This window comes from Zootoca vivipara, chromosome 7 (genome assembly GCF_965207765.1).
Source record: "Zootoca vivipara chromosome 7, rZooViv2.hap1.1, whole genome shotgun sequence".
NCBI classification, from domain to species: Eukaryota; Metazoa; Chordata; class Lepidosauria; order Squamata; family Lacertidae; genus Zootoca; species Zootoca vivipara.
Genome location: NC_142590.1, coordinates 14,558,569 through 14,582,336, shown reverse-complemented (window position 1 = coordinate 14,582,336; position 23,768 = coordinate 14,558,569). Strand labels below are relative to the sequence as shown.

The 23,768-nt window shown below is 42.1% G+C and overlaps 1 protein-coding gene across 4 annotated transcripts in view; it reads left to right on the top strand.

Moving 5' to 3' along the window:
• Positions 1 to 23,768, top strand: part of KCNT2 (potassium sodium-activated channel subfamily T member 2) — a 208,484-nt gene that overhangs the window by 131,793 nt on the left and 52,923 nt on the right. For all 4 annotated transcript variants that reach the window (XM_088673737.1, XM_035123140.3, XM_088673736.1 and 1 more), the window contains 2 exons: positions 2,634 to 2,697; positions 13,132 to 13,240. In XM_088673737.1, coding sequence (XP_088529863.1) covers positions 2,634 to 2,697; positions 13,132 to 13,240 — 173 coding nt within the window. The remainder of the gene's footprint in view (positions 1 to 2,633; positions 2,698 to 13,131; positions 13,241 to 23,768) is intronic.

Below are 23,768 nucleotides of genomic sequence, written 5' to 3'. Positions count from 1 at the left end.
AGTTAGTCATGTACAGGATCACATTATTAAGAGGAGTAGGTGACCTCTATGAACCTGAAATTGTCTCCTTTTTTTGAATAGTTAGTAATCACACTTCCATTTCCCTGGGAATCTACTATGGATTTGTGCCTAGAAACTATTTTTTTGGGGGGGGGGTGTATTAATTACCCCAAATCAATTTGAAAGAAAAAAGTAGAAAGAAACAGTTTCTCTATATTTTGGGAGAGAAATGGTGCTTTAAAAAAAAAATCAGTGTTCAAATGCAGTCCAAGATTCAAGAAACACAGTTTTTGTCATGTTCTATGTGCTACACGGCGAACTTGTACCCAAAAAACCTGTCCCTTAAACATAATCACAGGAATTTTATCCTATAATAACCCCAAAGCCAAGCAACCACAAAGATGTACTTTTCTCCCTGCAAAACATGTAATCGAATGTACCCTTCACAAGAGCATTTTTAATGCTTTGTATGAGAGGCAGCATGGTGGGAGCTTAATAGGCCGCATTATAAGAAATGTAGCCCAATAAACCGAGAAGTTGCTAAGCAGCAGTATGTCTGTCTCTCTCTATAATGAGGATATAGTAAAAGATAAGAAGCCAGTAACCCTGCTAGTAAATGAAGTGTTAGGTATGTTTTGGCTGCTAGTAGCACACACACAAAAAAACTTCTGAATCTATTCTGCTGCTCATTATCCCAATTTGCATACTATTCGATAGTCTCCCTATTGAAAAATGTTGTATGTCAGGCTTGCGAAAATTAGTGGCTATGTAGTTCATCTTTTGTTAAAGGCAGCTGCATGGGAATTCTTTTCAAAGCCATTTGTTCCATTCTTTCCTGAAAGTAATTTTGGTCTCTCTTGTTTTCAAGTGTTTAATAGGGGAGGGGAAGAAACTAATAGAGAACTTGGTGTGTGATGCTGATGGAGAGGACCAGGAACATTCGGAAAGGGGTGTAAAAATAAGATTGCTCATGCATCATTTTTACACATCAATTTTACTTGTTGAGACATTATGAGGAAGGGGGGAAAGAGGTGGGTGGGATGGAGAGTTGGGTGTGGTGGATTGCCGATGTTTCTGTTTTTCTTGATATAAAATCCTTAATAAAAATAATTATTTTAAAAAAATAAGATTGCTTCCACAACTGCTGTGATGGGTGGGCTTTGGATTCTAAGCTCAGCTTAGAATCTTCCTTCTAAGGATGCCAAAACCTTCCTTCTTAGGGTGCTTTTTGGAAAATGAATAGATTTAAGAGCCTGCACAATTTGTGTTCTCGCTTGCAGTGTTGGTCTCTGTGTGTTGCTGGACGAATCTGCCTTTTAAACCTTTTCCTAGCTACATACTCCAAACAATCAAGCAGAGGCTTTATGACCACGAAAAGCAGCGTTTGTCCCCTCACACGCAGAGACCCTGTTTTCCGGAGGCCCTAGGCATAACTACATCTTACGGATTTTGTGCCAATTCCCTAAAAAGACCTACTATTTCTTTCCCATCGAAGAGCTTTTGTGCTCCCGACTACATGCTTTCCCCTCCACAGTGACCACTTGCAAATTCCTTATCAAGCCCACCTGTGTGCCTGTAATCAGGGAGTACCAGATTCACTGGACCATATTCTTTTGGACTGCCCTTTGCACAGCAGACTCTGCAAACAGATGCTGAGCAAGGTATTGGACCTGCGACCCACGGCTCCAAGAGAAAGCCAAATGAGATTCCTCCTAGCGGGTAGGGAAGGACATTACTGCCCCAGTGGCTTCTTTTTTAACCTCCATCCTACCCGGAAGGGTTCTTAATGAATCATTCCTCTAGGGAACAGAAAGGGTGAAGCGGAACAACCGAGCCCCTTGTGATCCTCGACAGCCTCACTCCTGTCCCTTTTAAATTTATCCTAGTGTTTTGAAATGTTTTAATTCGTAATGCCAATAAAGGTATTTGGATTTGTAATCTTTTCCTTTTTCTCGCTGCCTTTAGTCATTTTGGTTTTATTTATTTTTAACTTCCTTTTGTTAGCCAGTGTGAGCTTTCTTTCTTTTTTTTAAGTAAAGGCAGGACATAAATGCTTTAAATGAATAAGAAAGATTTGAATTTGCCCTAAGCCATTGATATTGGCTTTTGCCACTTGTGTTTGCCACAAGTCAAGCTTTGCTGTTAGACTTAAGAAAACATGCCATTTCTGTTCCTTCTACTAATGTTGCAGCAGAACAGCTAATCTTATTTTATCCAAAGCCCCTTTCAAGTTTGATTTGCTTACCTGACTGTTTGATGGTGTATTCATACAAATTCTTGGCAAGTCCTATCCAGAAAGATACATTGGCTTCCAGTTATTTAATTAGGGACAAATACAATTAAACAATGTGATTCTGTAACTGTTTTGGAATTGTGGCATCCGTTTAGTTTTTTACTGGTTTAAATCTGGTTGGAAATCTGAATACCAGAGTAGAATTTTGCTCCTGCGCCATTTCCTTAATGCTATTTAATAACAGCAGATTTAATGCTATTTTTTAAATATTTCCCTGTGTTTCACAAAACACATGCGCACACAGATTGTCAAAGTACTTCCCTACGCTTCTGATGATGTCTCCACTGAAATCAATAGGCCGCATGAGAATGTTTTGCTAATGTTTTCGTATGATTTTTAGGATGGATGATGCTGAGGCCTGTTTCATTCTAAGCAGCCGCTGCGAAGTGGACCGAACTGCCGCAGTAAGTTTTTTCTTTTTTCTTAATACACATTTGCTTCTTCTGCAACTTCATTCTTTGTTACAAATACATGGGCAGAAATCAGGAAGAGCAGTTAAAGTGTGCCCAGTTGCAGCAGCTGGATTGAAAACCACAGTTAAATATATATATATTAGGGTGAGCAAGTCTCCACTTGATTTAATGACGCTGCAGGTTGGGGCAAGGAAGCACATCATGGTCTTATCAAATCAGCTTCACAAGCCAGATAACATGGAGAGAAAGGCAGGTTCTCACCATTCCTGCTTCTCTTGAACGTCGTCACCCAGTTCAGACATTACTCACAGCAGCGTGGAAATTCAGTCCCTGTGATCTGGTCTGATAATGTACGGGCGAAGGTATCACATGGCTCCCGCTGTCATGCCAGCGCCATGTTTCCTAGGAAATGGGCAACGCTTGGACAGGAAGGAACCGTAGCAAAAACCCTTTACCATCTGACCATTGGGAAATGTCTCCTCTGGTGATGTATTACTTGGACCCCATGTAATTTTTGGATCTTTTTTTTTACCTCCTCTATAACCAGTGCCTATGGGGAAGGGCCTTGTCGTGGCGGCACTGCTTATACCAACGCTTCCCCCTTTTTACAGTCTCATATCCATCATGCATTTCATTTGTGAGCCGAGGCCCTACTTCCATTGAATTCCAAACTCCTGCCTTTCCTACTGAAATAGTCAAAAACTGTATCTTTACCTCCACTGCTCTTTGGATTCTTTGATTTGTTATCACATTTTTGTATTGCATTAGATTGTTATAAGATGTACAGTTTTTGTGTCTTCAGTATTGTAAGATAGAAAGACGGTAAACAAATTAAAAATGATGATGATGATTTCACAAATGGCTGAGCTCATCAATTGGCAGCTCAATGGCAAATGGGGGGCCAGCATTGCACCAGACCACATCTACGTAGCCTACCCATCCCTCTCTCCACCTATAAATAAACAGATTTAGTAGAAACAATAAAAAGATTTAGTAGATTTAGTAATTGATACCGTAGCACTGATACTGTTGTGTGCTGAGCTTGGATCCTAGAACAATAGGCAGATAGGATCCTAGAAGGCAGCAACCTGATTGGTCTGCAGGAGCAGCCCAATCCAGCTCATGGAGGAAGTGAATCAGCAACCTGATTGACCTGCAGGAACAGTCCAATCAGGCTCCAGGAGGGGAGCTGAATCAGCCAATCACACGGGATTGTAAATAATGCATATATAGCCAGAGGTTTTTTTGGGGAAAGCACTCACTCACTGTTTAACATGAGCAGAAATATAGAGCATGAAATCAACACTCAACTCTGAGTATATTTCAGATACACAAGGAAGAAGGCATGCAGTCTGCCCTCCATTATATTGATGTGCTATCACTTGACCGTCTGGTCCAACAATTTATTTATTTTTTATTTCCCCAGGCTTCTTATCATCTAGTGGCTAGCTGTGCATTTTGTGTTTATTCACTGCCCTGAGTTAGTTGTCGCTGTTGTTTAACTGCTGTTTTATCCATTTTATTATTGTTGGTTTTATAATTTATTGTTCCTTACTGTCATTACCTTGTGGCAAGCCACTCTACTTTTTGCTGAGGGTGCAGCAGAAAACATTTTAACAGCATTACAGCCTCTAGTATTTGAGACCAGACTAGTGTTTGGCTATCTGATGATACTGATAATCTGTATGAAGGGACACGAGTAAGGAATTGCTGCCATGGTTCCCAGGGGTGCGATGGCATTCCTTGAAGTCTTTCCCCAGTGCCCATTCATTGCCCCCTAGATCATAAGGTGAAGAGGGCGGCTAACATTGTCTCCTTGTAAAATTACTTAGAGCTTGAGGAGGAAGTTTGAAGGGTTATCCTCTTTCCCACTTCCTCTTTCAGCTCCATGCTGTTCAAAGCTTATATTCATTCTACTGACTTTTACACAGCTCCCTTGAAAATTGAAGTGTGTTCTTCTTCCCTTTCTCCTTTTTTTGTCTTTCTCCTTTTTTTGTGTTTCTCTGTTGGGTAGTGGGGATGATCCAGGGAATGAGGATCATATAGGTTTGCCTCCAATCAGGAATTATATCCACAATGATCAAACATTGGAATGCCTTTCTCTGAAAGTGTGTAGTTCTTACTCTAAAATGTCAGTTTTTCAAATGTAATGGTAATGTCTGCCTCCAATTTTCACTTTTTGGGGGGGGGGGTGAGAAGTGTGTTGGCTCTCAGAAGGCTTGAACATTCGGTTCTTGGCCTTTACAATGTGACTTTCATGCTTGCTGAATAGGGAACCGTATTTTCACATGGGGTTAAGTAGCTGTACCATAGAAAAATATAAATCTTAAATGATTTCTGAAAAAAGGAAGCAACACACAGTTTCTTGCTGCTGCCCCTTTATTCACACTAACATGAGTCATTATAAAAGAAAAGCTACTTATGTTACCCGCTTATTTAATCTATCTGCCATTAAAAAGTGGTGAACAGATTGCATGAGCAGGGCATATGCTCCTAGAGATCATTTATTTACCAATCGTGAAATAACAACAGATGTAGCAATGGAACTTCAGGGATGGGGGAACCTGTCTTGCACCAGGCCATTTGCTTGTCTAGCCCAACTTGTGAATTTAATCCGTTCCAAAGGCACCTTCGTAAGTCGAAAAATTCGTAAGTCGAAAAAAGCCATTGGAAATGCGATTTCCCATAGGAATGAATTGGAAATGGAAAAATTCGTAAGTGGAAGCAACCCTATCTAAAAATTCGTAAGTCGAAAAATCCCTGTCTAAAACCGCCACGGTTTTTATCCAGATGTTGAGACATTCGTAAGTGCACGGCCATTACCCCCATTTGTAAGTCGAAAAATTTGGTTGTCGAGTCGTTCGTAAGTTGAGGTACCACTGTATGCTGCTTTATTTTACTTTTAGAACTGTGTGGGAAACATTATTCCTGTCACAAAACCCATCCTGTTGAAATAGTTTCTAATTCTTATCGATTTAAGAGTCCGGTGAGACTAAACTGTGAATCCTACAAACAGCTTGAAAAAGCCAAACTCTGACGAACTGCCAATCTTTCTCAAGTTGGGAATGACTTGCTGGTACAGTCCTGAGAGTAAATATTGTAATATCGAAAGAAGACATGAGGGCAGCTCTAAAACGTTACAGGGAAAATGAGTTTGTCACTTTCCAGAGGCGCTGAGTTCCATGGGACATTGAAGGGGGGGGGGTTCCCCACATATGTGTGGTGTCAGTCCCCGTATACTTTGGGGGGCTGAGCCCCAAAGAGCTGGTGCCTATGTTGCTTTCACACTGCTGCTTGGGCCCTGGTCCTTGGAGGTGTGTACATGTATGCATTCCTTTGCTTTACATGTTTAGTGCATGTGCTTTTGACCTTTGCTCCAGGAAGCACCAGCCAGAGCATCGTCAGTATGGATACAAATGTGTTTGCTATGTAAAGAGTGGAGTTTCCCTGTGTACGTTGGATTATGATAAGGGCCGAATTGAGAGTAAGTAATTACAATGGATGCCCATTGAATTGGAGACTTAAGGTAGTAATGGCTACCTTTTCTCGCTGATCAAAGTATGAATCAGGTGTCTGAATGCAACGCCTGCAGTTGTATAGACAGTGAAGAAAGCGGGGGGGGGGACAAGAGTGAACGAGCACATAAATGTGTGGAAGTAGGCTGCAACAGGCAACCAGGCAGAGGGCCTTCTCGCCAGTGGCGCCCGTCCTGTGGAACACCCTCCCGTCAGATGTCAAGGAAATAAACAACTGTCTGGCTTTTAGAAGACATCTGAAGGCAGCCCTGTTTAGGGACGTTTTTAGTGTTTGATGTTTTACCGTGTTTTTAATATTCTGTTGGGAGCCTCCCAGAGTGGCTGGGAAAACCCAGCCAGATGGGCGGGGTATAAATAATAAGTTATTGTTAAATCATCAGTATTATCACTTTATACAAGATGTATCAATTAAACAAATGCTATCTTCAGGCATACAGCACAACTCCAAGAGCAAGGAAGGTGTAGGATGCCAGCACTGTGTGTATCGGCCCCAACCCCCCAAGGTTTCCATGTGTGCTGAATTCACCCCTTCATTTTCAGTCTTTGCACGCTCAGCACAGAGGTCCAAAGACTAGACACACTGAAAAGCTTCCCTTGCCAACGAGAGCCCTGCATCATTCCAGTCGTCAGGAGGGGCTTTCAGGCAAGCATGCTTAGAAGTCTCCTACTGATCTTACTCAGTGCAGGGAAAGTGGGGGCAGGGACAAAGGAAGGGGCAGGTGGGGGCGGTCCACCCCAGGTGTCATCACTGAGGGGGGGTGACATTTGATGCGCCGCCCAGCTGCGACTCCCAAGCCTACCTCAAGCCGTTGGGGGAAGGGGTGGACCTGGGCCACCTTGCCGGTGGCTTTCCCCCCTTCATTTTGACAGCTTGGAGGAGGTTGGGAGTCATAGGTGAGCAGCGCGCCGTTGCTCCCTGCTCCGGGGCTGCTTCCTTGGGGGGGAGCCTCTCCTGAGCCCCACCCTGGGTGCACAGCATGTGTCCCACTCCAGGTGCATTAGCAGTTAGCTCCGCCTCTGATTGGGCGTGGACCAGCACTGCCCAGGAACATTGGGGATGGAGCCAACATGGACACACACTCTTGCGCTGGTATACATTCCTTACCCTCAAAAGTTCAGGCCAAATGCATTGGAAAGGGTAAAGTTGGGGCAGGGACTTGGTAACAGCAGCATCCTCAGCTCAGATCTTGTTTGCACCAAAGGAGATGCCAGAAGGCAGAGGTGGATGTCAACAGAAGGGCAGCCCTTACCTTACCAGGAACCCCAAACTGTGAAGTCCTCTGTCTCCCAGGCCTGCTTGCTCAATTCCATCTATGATGTCATTGACCAAGGGAAGCAAATTTGGAGACTAATTTGCTAGATTACCATTGAGTCTTCCGTCGCTGGTACATGTTGCCAGATTGGATCTTTTGTCTGCCTTTCCATGAAGGGCTATTGAAGACAGTTCTCAGTGAATGTCTAATACAGTGGTGCCTCGCTAGACGAATTTAATTCGTCCGGTGAGTCGCTTCGTATAGCGAAAAATTCGTTTTGCGAAGCAGCTCCCATAGGAACGCATTGAAGTGCGGTTTCCCATAGGCTGCCTTGCAAGATGGGGAAAGAAATTTAGTCTTGCGAGTCACCCTATGGGACGAAAAAAATCGTCTTGCGGAGCGCGCCAAAGGAAACTTCGTCTTGCGAGTCTCCATTGAAATTGCAAAACGCTTTCGTTTTGTGAGTTTTTCGTCTTGTGAGGCATTCGTCTAGCGAGGTACCACTGTATAAGAATCATTTTTAAATACAGCCAATGCTTTGGCTCTTAAGTGTTTCACAATACACACACAGTGGGAGAATTTCCCTTGTTCTTCTTCTTGAAAATGTGACACATTTTGAACATAAATGAAGAGGGGGTTTATTCAAACTGTGTTAATATTCACGGGCGATTTTTAAGAAGTAGGAATACATCATTTTACCAATATAAATGTGCTGATCATTTTGCAGCCTTTGGAACAAATGTTATGGAGAGTACAGGTGATTATGAAACACCCTGGGGGGTACTGTAAGTATTTTATTTATTTCATTTTCATTTCTAGTTTCTCTGATCTATATAGTTGTATACATACTGAGGTATTTACTGGAGTTATTTGATTTCTAACTTCTCCAATAAGAAAATCAGTAAAAAACAAAACAAAACAGTCCTTGGAAACACTCAGGGAAAATAGGATAACATGTTCCTTGCAAGTATATGTAGGTATTGAGTTATCTTATACCAATTCACATTCTTGGTTCATGTAGCATTCATAGGTCTTGGCAGGACTTTTTAAGAACTTGCCAGAACTCAGTTCTGGCACCTCTTAAGTGGGCACCATTGTCATTATAAGAGAACACGGGAGGAGTTCATGGCGAGTTATGGCACCTCTTTCTCTAGAAAAATAGCACTGGGTCTTAGGGAAGGCCATTCTAAGCCTTATGTCAGGCATAGGCAAACTCAGCCCTCCAGATGTTTTGAGACTACAATTCCCCTCATCCCTGACCACTGGTCCTGTTAGCCAGGGATAATAGGAGTTGTAGTCCAAAAACATCTGGAGCATAGCTGCCAAGTTATCCCTTTTTTTAAGGGATTTTCCATTATGCTGAATAGGCTTCCTCGCAAGAAAAGGGAAAACTTGGCAGCTATGATCTGGAGGGCCGAGTTCACCCATGCCTGCCTTATGTGGCAAAGTTATGAAATGTGAGGTGCTCTAGAAACCATAGCTAATCTGAGGACATCTATTAAAATAAAAATGAAAAAATCCCTCCCAGGCAATTGCTGACATCCTTCTGTCTTGAGAGACAGTCCCTTTTATGCACCGTTCTCTGTTTCTGAGATCTGGTTTCACTTCTTCTATGCTTTGTGAAGAAAAGAAACCCACCTACCTATGTTTTGGGGTTTGAGTTGCACCCAACATTGGGGGGGGGGCTGACGTCACGTGCGTGATGAACTTTCTGTGAGTGTGACATGCGTGTTGCATGTGTGATTAGGGTTGCCAGACTCACTAGAGGACAGGACTTCTGTGCCTTTAATTGCCCTGCTCTCTTTTGAGTCTGGAAACCTTAAAGAGAAACCAGCAGACCCTTTGCTTGGAAATTAAACTCAGTCCCACAGTTAACACACCTGTTATGAATTTTTGTATGAGTGTACCACGTCCTGACAACCCTTCTTCTTTCCTGTGTGCTTGAAATGGTGGCAGGAACTCTGGGACTTGTAGTGGGTAAGAGATGTTGCTCTAACTATACACCCCAGAATTTCCTGCCTATGTGCGCTCTTTCTCTTCCACTCCTCTTGAAGTACACAGTCTGGACCACCATTGTCTCATTGTGCAGAATGTTGGGTTGGTTTTTTGTTTAAGTTCCAACTATGCTTCTGGTTAGTTTCAGCAAATCTCCAAAAACCTTACATTTAGATAGAAGGCAATAAGTTTGAATAAATATCAAATGTGATCTCTGTTTCCACCCCCACCCCCCGTGGCATTGGTTTTACAACCCGCGCCCCTGTGGACCTCCAGGCACAGAGAGGAGGGACATTTCAGTGGATTCCCCCGCCAGAAGTGTAAATGAAGCAAGGGACTCAACATTTTTATATACAATTTTGTTGTTGTTTAGTCGTTTAGTCATGTCCGACTCTTCGTGACCCCATGGACCATAGCACGCCAGGCACTCCTGTCTTCCACTGCCTCCCGCAGTTTGGTCAAACTCATGTTCGTAGCTTTGAGAACACTGTCCAACCATCTCGTCCTCTTTCGTCCCCTTCTCCTTGTGCTCTCCATCTTTCCCAACATCAGGGTCTTTTCCAGGGAGTCTTCTCTTCTCATGAGGTGGCCAAAGTATTGGAGCCTCAGCTTCAGGATCTGTCCTTCCAGTGCACTCAGGGCTGATTTCCTTCAGAATGGAGAGATTTGATCTTCTTGCAGTCCATGGGACTCTCAAGAGTCTCCTCCAGCACCATAATTCAAAAGCATCAATTCTTCGGCGATCAGCCTTCTTTATGGTCCAGCTCTCACTTCCATACAACACTACTGGGAAAACTGGTCCCTTAACTCAGTTGCCTCATATTCTTCAGGTAGAACCTGGTCATTGTGTTCTATTTTCTTCTATCACTGTGTTGTTGCCTCTGTTCCTGGAGTTGGTTAGTATTTCCCTCTTATTGAATGCACCGAGAATGTCATAACTGGCAAACTGCCCATCAAGCGCTTCTGAGTTTCCCTGAAGCAACTTTTTAATATATAGCATCGTGCTCAAGCAGTAGGCTTGCAATTATTGCTCGAACATTCTTTATGAATGTACCTAGGACACGTTGAGGAATACGTTGTGTCCTGGAGGTCTTGACTTTTGAATTGTGAGGGAGATGTCCCTCTTTGTCCCAAAAACTTGACCTACTGCTGCTTTTTTGAATTCTGGATCAGAAAGGTTTATTCACTTTCAGATCATTCTTAATAAATGAATAAATCTGAAAGCCTTTCCTGCCTTGGAAGCCATGTTAACATAAGATATCATCACCAATCAAATAATTGTTACAGAGCCTCAGATTCCTGGGTTTGGCACCCATTACATCACTATTTTACTTCTCTGTGAGAATCGGCTTGTTCTGCTTCAACTGCTATTATTAGCACTGTTATTTGAAAGTATCTATGCTCCTAAATTTTTGACTGAGATTTTAATATGGGTACCAAACCAAAGAAGCCCTTCCTATCTGGTGAAGCTTTTTCTTTCTCTTTTTCTGAAACCAGAAAGCTTATGATTATACAATCCATTTCATTCCTTAGCATCATTAGGTCTCAGAAATTACCCTCAATTGTACTTTTGAAAATGGAAAAGGGGGGGACTGATATGGAGCTCTGATAATAACATTTTAGATGTTAACGGCAATTCAGAAATGGAGCATTTTAATGTATTAGCACTGTTTGATTTGATTTGAATCCTGTTGAGTCAAGCTCTTTATATTTGCTAAGAGTAATTGATTGTAGAATTATGAAATGAAAGTGAAATATACATAGATATACACATGGAATTTCTTGGAAACTTGATGAATTTATTGGTCTTTTATGAGTTAATTCCACCAACCCATCCTCACCCTTCTCAGGTTTGATTCAACATTAGTCCTACTCGGAACAGATCCATGAAATTAATGAACATGGCTAAAACAGGTCCATTATTTTCAGTGGGCCTACTCTGTGTATAATTTAACCAAACACAACCAATACATTTGAGTGTGTGAGTGTGATTTGTTATAACAATTTTGGTTGAAAATGCTTAACATCATGTTTTCTCGAAATGGTAATTTAATAATTATATAGCTAACATAGCACTTCTGTCAAGTTATCCTCTATCGCCATGCCCAATTATGAATAGGGTGGTTCTAACTTGAGCCCCAATGCCTCATCTAAACAATTTAGAACATTTTAAAGAGATTTTCTCCATCAAATTTTCTGTTTTGTACAAATTTTCCTTCTAATACAATGGTATGCATGTAAATCTGAACTGAGCACTTCTTAAGCATGGATTTCCAATCTCATAAGGAGAAAGGAGGGTGGTTAAGGGCAATCTCTAAGAGAACCCCTACGAATGCCCAGGATTATTGAGTTTTCTACTATATTTAAATAGCAAGAGCAGCTTCACAATTCATTGTTTAGTTTTGAAGAAAACTCTCTCTTCCCAAAATGTTCCTACACCACAGAAATTTTTCGTCAGATTACAAACATTGCCTCAGGATCAGACCTGGTCATTGGCAGATGTGCAGAGAGGAAAGGCCAAAATATTAATCTCCAATATATGGCAAATTGTTCGCTTTTGTCCAATAAAGGTTTTCTTGAATTTTCTGTTTCTTTCATGCCCTTTTAATATTGGATAGGATCAGTTAAGTATTGCAACTGAGGAGGAGATTTCATATATCCTCAATTATACTGTGAAACTATGTCCACCATCACAGGTGAGATTCTGCTTGTAAGGTGGTTGTGTAGCTGTCCTGGACACCTACCAGGCATTCAGTTTCAATGGTAGTATCCATAATAACACAATTATTTTATATTTAGAGCTGGTGTACCAGCAAATAGTGGAAACTCTACAAGCCAGCAGTTCTCCCAACTCAATTTTTGCCTCATTCAAACATTTACTAGGGGCTCTTACGTGAATCTGAAGTGACTCAATCTCAATTTCGCCCTTCAATTGCAGTGAGGGGATAATAATCCTGTTTATTACTTTAATGGGTTCGTGTAACAGTACAGTAATTGTTACATTACCTGTGGCTCTCTTGATGTTGCCAGACTACAACTCCCATAATCCCATACCATTGACTATACTGGCCGAGACTGATGGAAGTTGTAGTCCAACAACATCTGGAGGGTCACAAATTCCTCATTCTTACCATATATCAATGCTAGACATTAGTAGCTGAGGGAAGTTGCAAGGCCCAGGGTACCTTGACCTGTTTCCCAAATTGCTTTGGAACCCCGAGTGAGCCAGAAAATGTCCCCAAATCTTCATTTGGTCAACTGATTTATATTAAAATTATCCGAGAGAGAAGCCTGAGAGTCTCACTCGCTTTGTGTTCTTCTTGACAATGGCATCTACCTGTGATTTTTTATTATAATTGATTGTTGGTGTGACAGCCATGGGAATTCCTTTTTCATTACACTAAATAAATAAAAGTATGAAACCTGGAGTGATAATTTCCAACATATATGTCCCAACAAGAAGGTTCTCTTAAAAATAAATAAATGACCTGTTAGTTCAACCAACGTAATAAATCCCATTATTATTATTTATTTATTATTATTATTATTATTATTATTATTATTATTATTATTATTATTATTATTTCCCATTTTGAGCTTTAGAAAAAAGCTCTTACATGGCATCTTCTGTTTCCTCCTAGGATCATCAGACTATTTTACGAGCCTGGGCTGTCAAAGATTTTGCACCAAACTGTCCTCTCTACGTTCAGATACTGAAGCCTGAAAACAAGTTCCACATCAAATTTGCAGGTATGTCTGGGATACTGGTGATAATACACTTTGGAAAGTAGGGATGGATATTTGGAGTCTGCCCACATCATTTTGACATGTGATCACCCAAAATTCCATTTGTGTCCTGTTTATACATTGGTATGTATTTGGCGTTTCAATTCATTTCAACCAGGTTTGCTCCCCTTGGGCTTTTAACCATTTTCCTTCCAACTCTGCTCCCTGGGTATTCCCGCCCAGGACGGACCTCCCCCCCTGCCTGCCCCTCAAAGCTGGCACATCACGTGGGGCTGGGCCTCGGCAGCGGCAGCCTCTCTTCCTCCTCTCCCACTCTCTAGAAGCCACTATGAGCTGCCCAAGGGAGGAGACTGGCAGCAGCAGCAGCCATAGAGAGCACTGGCAGAAGAAGGGGGTGCAGTGGGTGCAGTCCGCCCCGGGTGTCATTCCTTTTTTAAAAAAAGTGTATTTATTAAAGAATTTTTCAAACAACAAAGACATACAAAAATACAAAACACAAAAAAGAAATATAAAACACAAAAAATACAAAATGCAAAAATGCAAAAACAAAAAATTCTTACTTATAACCCTTATTTCTAATCTATTGACTTCCTCTTTCCACCTCCTACTGCAGTTCTTTACATTTCATACTTAGTAAATTCTAAATCTTATATAAACTCTAATTGTTACTTCAAAATTACCTTGTTACTGTATCTTTTATATCTTATCCTTAAAAACTCAATCTATATCTTACTTCTAATTAATTTATCCGTTGTTGTTTAGTCGTTTAGTCGTGTCCGACTCTTCGTGACCCCATGGACCATAGCACGCCAGGCACTCTATCAATACTTGTTTCACACCCTTGTATTATCTACAACCTCTTTGTATCTCCCTCACTTCCATTGGTTCAGTCTATTATACGCTTATTTTTCAAATAAATTTTGAATTTCTTCCAATCTTCTTCCACTGCTTCTTCACTCCGATCCCAAAGTCTCCCCGTCAACTCAGACAGTTCCATATATTCTATCAACTTCTTCTGCCATTCATCCACAGTTGGTAATTCTTCATTCTTCCAGTTCTTTGCCAATAATAATATTGCTGCTGTTGTGGCATACAGAAAAAAATAACATCTTTCTTAGGTATATCATCCCCCGTTATCCCAAGTAAGAAGGCCATCACCCTGGGTGTCATTCCTGAGGGGGGGGGTGACATTGCCACCCTGCCCCCTTAGGATGCTCGCCACGGGCAGCGCCTCCCTGGGCCGCTCAGGGCACCCCCCTGGGACTCTCACCACTCGTGGCACCCCCTGGGATACTTGTGGCACCCACCTGAGATGCTCGCTGCTCGTAGCACCCCCCTGGGATGCTCACCGCTCATGGCACCCCCTGGGACACTCGCTGCTCATGGCACCACCATTGCGGGACACTCGCCATTCACCCCCTTTGGGCGGCTAGCTCCGCCATCTCGGGTGCACAGTATGTGCGTTGGTTCAGGTGCTGCGGCAGCTAGCTTCGCCTCTGATGGAGAGGCAATGGGATGCCCATTTGTCACTGCCGTCAGCTTGGCACAGGTGCCGGCTCATCCTCCTTGCCGAGCTTGGTGGCAGCAGCACTAGCAGGGGAAACAGGGACATTCCGAGATCCAATCAGAAGCTGGGGTGGCTTTTGTAATTCCAGGACTGTCCCTGAAAAATCAGGACACTTGGAGGGTATGTGGTAAGCCTGTGTCTGGATTATACCACATCAGGCTACAGGTGGGTGTTCACATGGCCGAGAGCCCCTATATAAATAAAAGTAAACAGATTAATCTCCGCACAGAGAGAACTAATATATCCGGTAGGCCAATCCAGAACTCTTTTCCCTGGTGTGTGGGGAATTATTTTGTATATTAGGCCCTACTTTAATCTGCAGTAGACTAGTCCAGACATAGATTTACCACCTTGTGTACATCTTTCAGGGAAGTTTTATTGATTACTTCTTATGCAATGGATTTATTTACTATCCTTAAATATTTCCAGGGTAGTTTACAAATAAGTAACATATATTCTCACTGGGGGACTACTGCTAAAGCGTCCAAAGATCAGATTTTCAAGCATCCCAGGCTTATCCAAATAAATTTTGAAAGCCACCGTTCTGTTATTATTCCCATTAACCATCTCTTTTCAAACTAAGAATTCTTTGGATTTTTCTTGTAGGGAAGTTGTGCCAGCCCCATAATAATGTTAGCTGTCCTTTCCTGCACTTTATCCAGCTCTATTTAGTAGTTTATTTAAAAGGTGTTACTTAATATTTCAAATATTTTAAAGTGGGTATGGTATCCTTCTATGCTGCAGCATAAATGTGCACACACTGTTATTTATTCAAGATGAGAAAATGTGAAATAGCATCGTCATGAAGAGCTTGTAACTTTTGTGCCTCTGATGTCCGGAACACTCAGCACCTCTTCAGTAATATATGTGTCTAAGGAAAATATTTTGTTAAGCTGAGACTGCTCTGTGTGCATCACACTATATTCTTACAAGGCACTTTGTCAAGCAAAGGAAAGGGGGAAGGCTGGCTTCTTTCCAGGAACATGTGGTCCCCGCTGTGTACTCCAAGCCCGACAAGCACCCGCTGAGATTAATGAAGAGACTTTCACATTGGAATTAAGATGAAAGAATGCACAAAATTTAGGTAACTGATATTTAGGATCTTTTGTACACATGCTGTCTCTCAACTACCTCAAAGCTTCAAAAAGGCTATGCTGGGTTTTGGTGGGAAGCATAATTTTAAAAAGATGTTTGTGTACATATTATTGGATTCTTCACTCCTTGCAGCTAGTACTGTTTTTTTTAAAAGTAAGCATCCTCTGAATGGTAGCTTTTGTACAGAATACAGAGCGTCCCAGAAGACCTACCTCTTCCAATAATGTTGGTCTATATCAGGGATGGGGAACCTGTGGCCAGGGGTGTAGCCAGGATCAAAACTGGGGGGGGTGGGCAAGAGAGGGGAATTGAGAGGGAAGGAGGGAGGGAGGGAAGAGAGAGAAGGAAGGAAGGAAGGAAGGAAGGAAGGAAGGAAGGAAGGAAGGAAGGAAGGAAGGAAGGAAGGAAGGAAGGAAGGAAGGAAGGAAGGAGAGAGAGAGAGAGAGAAGGGAGGGATAGAGAAAAAGGAAGGAAGAAAGAGGAGGGAAGGAAGGGTGGAAGGAAGGATGGAGCTCCCATTGCCCCCCCCCCCAGCTCAGGCTGCTCCTCCCCCCTCCACGTTCCTGCCGTGAAGGGGGCGGAAACAGCCCTATTTCGGACTGCTTCCCCCCACGTTCCTGTCACTGGCTGCAGCCACAGAGGGGGTGGAAACAGCCCGATTTCCATAACCAAACTGCTACCAAACAGTAAAATCCACAGATATGGAGCTACAACTGAACATCTTGATGCATAATTGTGGCACGACTTGAAGGCAATAATCTACATGCAGACCAGAAGAGGGTCTTGTTGACGATTGAACCCAGGACTGGCCTAAGAAACCTGCCACGCTGGGCAAAATGCCACAGACTCCAGCCCCATCATGCCCCTGCTGCAGATCTATGGCCACTTCCTGTCCCGTCCTTCCTCCTACCATTGCGCATATGCTTCTGCCACTGCAACAACATCCTCATCTGCGCCTGCGCCTGTGCTACCATCACAATGCAGCAGCAGCAGTGTGGCTGCAGCAGTGAGGGCAACCGAGCTGTGGCAGAAGCATGGGCAAAGCCCTGGCTGGGCTAGGAGGGGCGCAGGGGAGGGGTTGGATCTCCCATCCAAGGCAAATAGCTTCATCTTGCCTCATTGATGGACAGTCCCTGTTTAATATGTTTGAATCCTCTGGTTTTCTGTTTTATTCACTTCCATGTGTTTTCATGTGTTTTATATGGCTGAGGGTTTACGTTTTGTTTTGTTCAGAGATTTTTGAAATATTAAGCAGTTTATAAATGCTAATAAACAAAGAGCACAGCTAAAACTCGCAAACATCAGGGCAAAGAGAACAACATGCATTTCAATGAAACCAGTTCACATCCTGAGGTTTGCAACTATTTTCTAGTGCACAAAGTACGGAAAACAACAAAGGAATTTTCCAAAAGTTTCCCTCCCCTGCTTTATTGTACTCTTCTTTTGGCATGTCTCCTGAAAACCCCTCGGCAGGATCTGTCCCTGTTTCTGCAGTGGAAATATCCCAGCTTGATTTAGCTGCATTGCAGCAAAGATGTGGTTTATGGTTATTTTCAGAACCAAAAACTCTATGCTAATTGAAATAGTAACAATTCTTAATCAGTGCGTAAGTTCGTAACAATGAATTTCATTTCAAGTGGCCACCTCTGGAGTATCATCAGATGAGTCTAAAATCATTCGAAGTATCTACCAGCTCTAATAAGTAAATCAACTATTCTTATATTGTGATTTGGGCAGGAGCGTAACATTTTCTGCTTGATGAATGCATTTGTGAAGGCATAAACATCTTCCGGGATTTTGCTCGTTTAGCTTCAGGTTACTTCCTGTTCCAAAATACCGCTTTCTTGGCTTTCCTTCCGTGTAAGGAACCCTAATCCTAATTGGGCACTTACAAAGCAAGAAAACCAGGTGGCAGTGATTATCATATTTACACAGTGCTTTGCCTAAGTGATGTGTAATAACATGTGCAATCATCATGTACCAGCCCGGTTGGGAAAATGCAGAAAACTGTACCAAACAAACAGTAGTTACTAAAAGTTCATTCTGTTCAGCCCTTTCTTCTGCCGTACAGAAGGATCCACATGGCACTCAAATGCGCTAGAAACCTTCTATGCATTTACAGCAGGCATAGGCAAACTCGGCCCTCCAGATGTTTTAGGACTACAACTCCCATCATCCCTAGGTAACAGGACCAATGGTCAGGGATGCTGGGAGTTGTAGTCCTTAAACATCTGGAGGGCCGAGTTTGCCTATACCTGGTTTACAGTATACCCATTTTTTCTGTGCTAAGCCCAGCAGTGTTTTAGAATGGGACAATCCTTTCTATCTTTCTTCCATACTAGCAAAACCATTCATCCCCCTCCCCCACCTCTGTATCTCCTACCTGGGTGTCTAAATGCTTAATTTGCTGAACTGGCCCAGCAGTTAAGTACAGAAGTGAAAAGAGCTAGAAATTTTCCATTACAGAATTGCACCCCTCTCTGTGGCTCATTAAATGCACTAAATTGCAGCAGGAGGTTCTTTTGGTTTTTTTGGCTCGTATTATTCTCCTCATTACATTTTCCCAATGTTCCCTTTGTTCAGAAATCTCATGCAATTACCAGTCAAGAGTAAATGGACGTCGCCTTCAATAAGCAGCTCTATCTCTGGCAATTTGGGTAAAATAACACGTCAGATTGTCATAGCTTGGTCAAATGGTGCAATAAAGCAAGTGTGGCCAAAACTGCATGCAAATACACAAACGGTGCAGTCAAATATTGGGTTCCATCTTCTCTATGGCGCCTAATTCAATTCATTTGTTGATCTGATATCACTGAGTGATGGAGCTGAATAAATGAATATGAAAATGAAAATGAAAATGATCAGGGCAAAGGTAAGTTGCCTGGAATGATGTGGAAGAAGAGGGAATAGCAATGCCAGACCGCCTTATGGGTTGCTATTGTTTCTTTTTAATGCATAGGTGCACCCTCACTGAGAATAAAGTACTTTAGATTCCCTGAAATTGAATTGTGTGATATATATATATATATATATATATATATATATATATATATATAATGTGTGTGTGTGTGTGTGTGTGTGTAAAAACGTATTTGATCCCCTGCTAAATTTGCCTGTTTGCCCTCTGACGAAGAAATGACCAGTCCATAATTTTAATGGTAGGTTTATTGTGGCTGGGAGAGACAAAATAACAACAACTTCCCCCCCCTCACTGTATATATGTAGTGGATATTCAGGCCTTGGTTGGACATATTGCATATCAAGGACTGCAATTACATTCTGTTCCTGATGGTACAAATTGATTCATTTCTTGTCCCTTCAGATTTCTAATATAATAATAATAATAATAATAATAATAATAATAATAATAATAATATTGATGATTATAATAATAATGATGATGTGATGATGATGATGATAGGGCCCCAATTCTGTAACATCATCCCTTATTACAGATGATTTTCTTCTTTCTGCTTCTTTCTCAAGTTGCTTGAGACTTTCTTTAGATTGTCTGTGGCGGAAGGATTTTGATCTGACCTTATTGTTTGTTTGTTGCAAGGTGGCCAAGGATGGGGGAATGAACTTTTATTTTCTTTAAACATCTCCGCAGTCTCCCCCATTGCCCACACTTCCTAATCTGAAAAAGCCCCATGAGACCGATCGTAAAAACTGTGTTTAGTACCGCTTACGTGTTGTTATGACTGCAAATGAACGCAAACTTAATTAAACAAACATACAACAGGATTGTGATACATGCTGCAACAATGAAGTGGTTAATACATATTGCTAAGCCAAGCTATGGTTTAGTAGGAACAAGCCAGATCACAGTCACTTTGCTCCTCTTCGTTCTTCCTCCTGTGAGCTAAACCATGCTTTGGCTTAACATGCAATCCAAACTGAGGCACAAGCATACCCTCCAACATTTCTCTGATGAAAATAGGGATGCCCTATTTAATAATAATAATAATAATAATAATAATAATAATAATAATAATAATAATAATTTTATTATTTATACCCTGCTCATCTGACTAGGTTGCCTCAGACACTCTAGGCAGCTTCCTACATCTATAAAAATATAATAAAACATTAAACGTTTAAAAACCTCCCTATACAGGGCTGCCTTCTAAAGGTTGTATAGTCACATATCTCCTTGGGTTGGGGGACAGGATTTCTCTCCTCCATAAATGGTTTCCTTGGGGACATTCCATGATCAATTGAGAAACTGGGATGGCTTCTGTAAATCCAGGACTGTCCCTGGAAAATAGGCAAACTTGGAGGGTCTGTTCATGCCTTGTCTTGCTCCATTCAAACCAGGAGCTGTTAAAAAAGGGAAAGGGAAAGGACCCCTGGATGGTTAAGTCCAGTCAAAGGTGACTATGGGGTTGCGGAGCTCATCTCACTTTCAGGCCAAGGGAGCCGGCGTTTGTCCACAGACAGCTTTCCAGGTCATGCAGTCAGCATGACTAAACCACTTCTGGTGCAATGGGACACCGTGATGGAAGCTAGAGCACGCAGCGGTACTTATTTATCTATTTGCACTGGCATGCTTTCAAACTGCTAGGTTGGCAGAAGCTGGGACAGAGCAACAGGAGCTCACCCCGTCGCAGGGATTCGAACTGCCAACCTTCTGATCAGCAAGCCCAAGAGGCTCAGTGGTTTAAACCACAGTGGCACCCACGTCCTTGAAGCTGTAACCAAGGTTTTTTTCCTAGGAATTACAACTTGTGGTTTGTTTGGAGAGCGACAAAGGATGATCCTGGGTTTCAATGGCATGCTAAGCCAAGCCATCACTTGGCGTACAATCTATGCACACTCATACTAAGCCATAGTTTGGCTTAGTGTTACATGTGAACCAGCTCAACAACAATCATATTAAAACAGGACAGGTTATGGCTGATAAATTTCCCTTGGGTATTTGAGCTTCAAGATTATTTCCCTGTTTTATGCAATATGTAAGGTGTAATAGAGTTTCAGGTGCATGTGCATGCGTATTATAGATACCTGCTCTTTTTTTGATAGATTCTGAATAAAACTCTAGAGTTATCCATCAGTAACAGAATAATGCATGTACTATAGACAGGTACGTTGCCTATGCACAGTTTGGAGATAAAGTACTTTGCAGTCTGCGAATGAGAAAAAGAAATCTAACAGTGACTAGATTAGGTTTTCCTCTCAAATTGAGATGTGGATTAAGTTAGTGGAAATCAATATTTCTGGGGACGTGAAAATGAGATAACCCTGCGGAGAAAAGTCATACTTCTAAAAAGCAATTTAGGGATAAAAAAATGGAAGATTGTTCTGAAAGTAAAAAATAAATAAATGGGGAGCTGGGGGTGGAGAATCAACGCTGTTACTGGTTATGCCAACAACTTTTAAAAGTACTTTTTATTGTGTTATACAGAGAAAAGATTAGACCCAAGGTACTGGGCTGCTTCTACGGTAGAATGCGTTAATTTCAGAGAGAAGTGATGGTTGTATTTCTGAGGCAAAAAAAAAAAAGTCACTATAGCCTCAAACTGTCTGCAAACCAATTAAGCATTTGAATTTGCTCAATCGACTTGCATGAGGCAGGGCATCATTTGTGAAACCAGAGATCACTGAAATCAGGAATAGTCTCATTTCTTCAGTGGGAGTAAAGACCACTTAACATGTATACATTTTCAAGGTTATTTAACTTCTCAGGTCATAAATAAGGCAGAAATGAATTTTGCTGGATCCAGATCCCCCCCCGCTGGAACTTGCCAGAACTCAGTTCTGGCACCTCTCAGGTGGGCACCATTGCCATTTTAAAGGAACATGCGAGGCGTTCATGGCGAGTTCTGGCACCTCTTTTTCTAGAAGAATAGCACTGGCTGCCAGTATGAATGGCATCTCTGTGAATTATTCACTGCCACCATTGCCACCTTAGCCAGTGTGGTGTAGTGGTTAAGAGCAGTAGACTCGTAATCTGGGGAACCGGGTTCATGTCTCCGCTCCTCCACATGCAGCTGCTGGGTGACCTTGGGCTAGTCACACTTCTTTGAAGTCTCTCAGCCCCACTCACCTCACAGAGTGTTTGTTGTGGGGGAGGAAGGGAAAGGAGAATGTTAGCCGCTTTGAGACTCCTTCAGGTAGTGATAAAGCGGGATATCAAATCCAAACTCCTCCTCCTCCTCCTCCTCCTCCTCCTCCTCCTCCTCCTCCTCCTCCTCTTCTTCTTCTTCTTCTTCTTCACAGTGCTTTTTTATATACAGTATAGAAAAAAAGTGCCATTGCTCTCTGTGAAGGTGTTTCAGTAAGTGCCACACTTTTAACTTTTTTTTTTAAGGTGTTGGTACTTATCTACTTATCTAACTCCAGAAATGTGCATTCACTAGAACAATGTAGATTTGGCTTGACCCAAATCTAAATTTAAACAGTGGGGAAGTCAAAGGCGGGGGTGGGGTGGGTGGGAGTATGAAACAGGAGTAACATAGAAGGGAATTGCAAGAGCAATGAACGTCTTGTGACCAAACGCTCTATTGCAGATATGGGATGCGGGTGGCGCTGTGGTCTAAACCACTGAGCCACTTGGGCTTGCCGATCAGAAGGTCGACGGTTCGAATCCCCGCGACAGGGTGAGCTCCCATTGCTCCCAGTTCCTGCCAACCTAGCAGTTTGAAAGCATGTCTGTGCAAGTAGATTACAGTAGGTACCGCTGTGGCGGGAAGGTAAACGGCATTTCCGTGCACTCTGGTTTCCATCATGGTGTCCCATTGCACCAGAAGCGGTTTAGTCATCCTGGCCACATGACCCGGAAAGCTGTCTGTGGACAAACGCCAGTTCCCTCGGCCTGAAAGCAAGATGAGTGCCGCAACCCCACAGTCGCTTTTGACTGGACTTAACCATCCAGGGGTCCTTTACCTTTTACCTTTACCTGCTCTATTGTAGGTCCTGGGGAAGATGCTGCTGTACTACAACTCCCTAACAAGCATGGCCAAGGGGGTTGGGAGTTGTAGTTCAGCAACATCTAGATGTGTAGTTCCCCCACATCTGCTCAGTTTTCAGCACCAGATTTACGGCAGTGTTGGCAATTACCACACACTGAACATTGAGCCTAGCAGGCGCACAAAATTGAGAAGATCCATCATTGAGAGTATTCATTTGGGGGCAGCAAACTTTGGCTTTGCTCATATCAAGTATTACCAAAGTCTGCTTCTGTGTTGGGTCCTGTGAGCATCTGTGTGGGGGTGTGATCATGCAATATGAGTGCACCATGTTCATAATATACTTTTCTAACCAGAAATTAATTTTTTTCCTATTACCATTTTAAAATGTATTTATGTAGGAAAGACATATGCGGATGAGGCTAACCTTACATTTTGCCTCGTTTTGTTTTTAATTATAGAAATGAATCAAGGAGCTACATTTCAATTTCTTTTTCACGGCTGTGCACCCACATTTTTATAGCTTTGAAATGTAATATCATAACCATGAACCTGAGTACATGGATATATACATATATAAAACAAGTCTAGAAGTAACTTAGGCTAAATGCTACTTTTTAAATGCACATTTTTAAACAGCATCTCTCTCTCTCTCTCTTTCTCTTTAACAAGAATTGCTTTTATTGAGATTTTGCAAAAAAAGGGGTAAGCAGTACAATATATAAACAGAAAGAAGTAATAAATAAATAAAGAAATAATAAAAGAAATAAATGTTACCTCATTTCAAGACAATGGTACATAGGCTGATACTTTCACTCTGACAGAGGGTTAAACGAAAATGGATCCGTCCAAAATGACAAATGTGATTGTGGTAGTCGTAGCTCCCCTCTCCTCCTCTCTCAATAGCACAGCATATAAATGGATACTAAGTTTGAGTAACTCTATCTGTCAAGGCAACCCC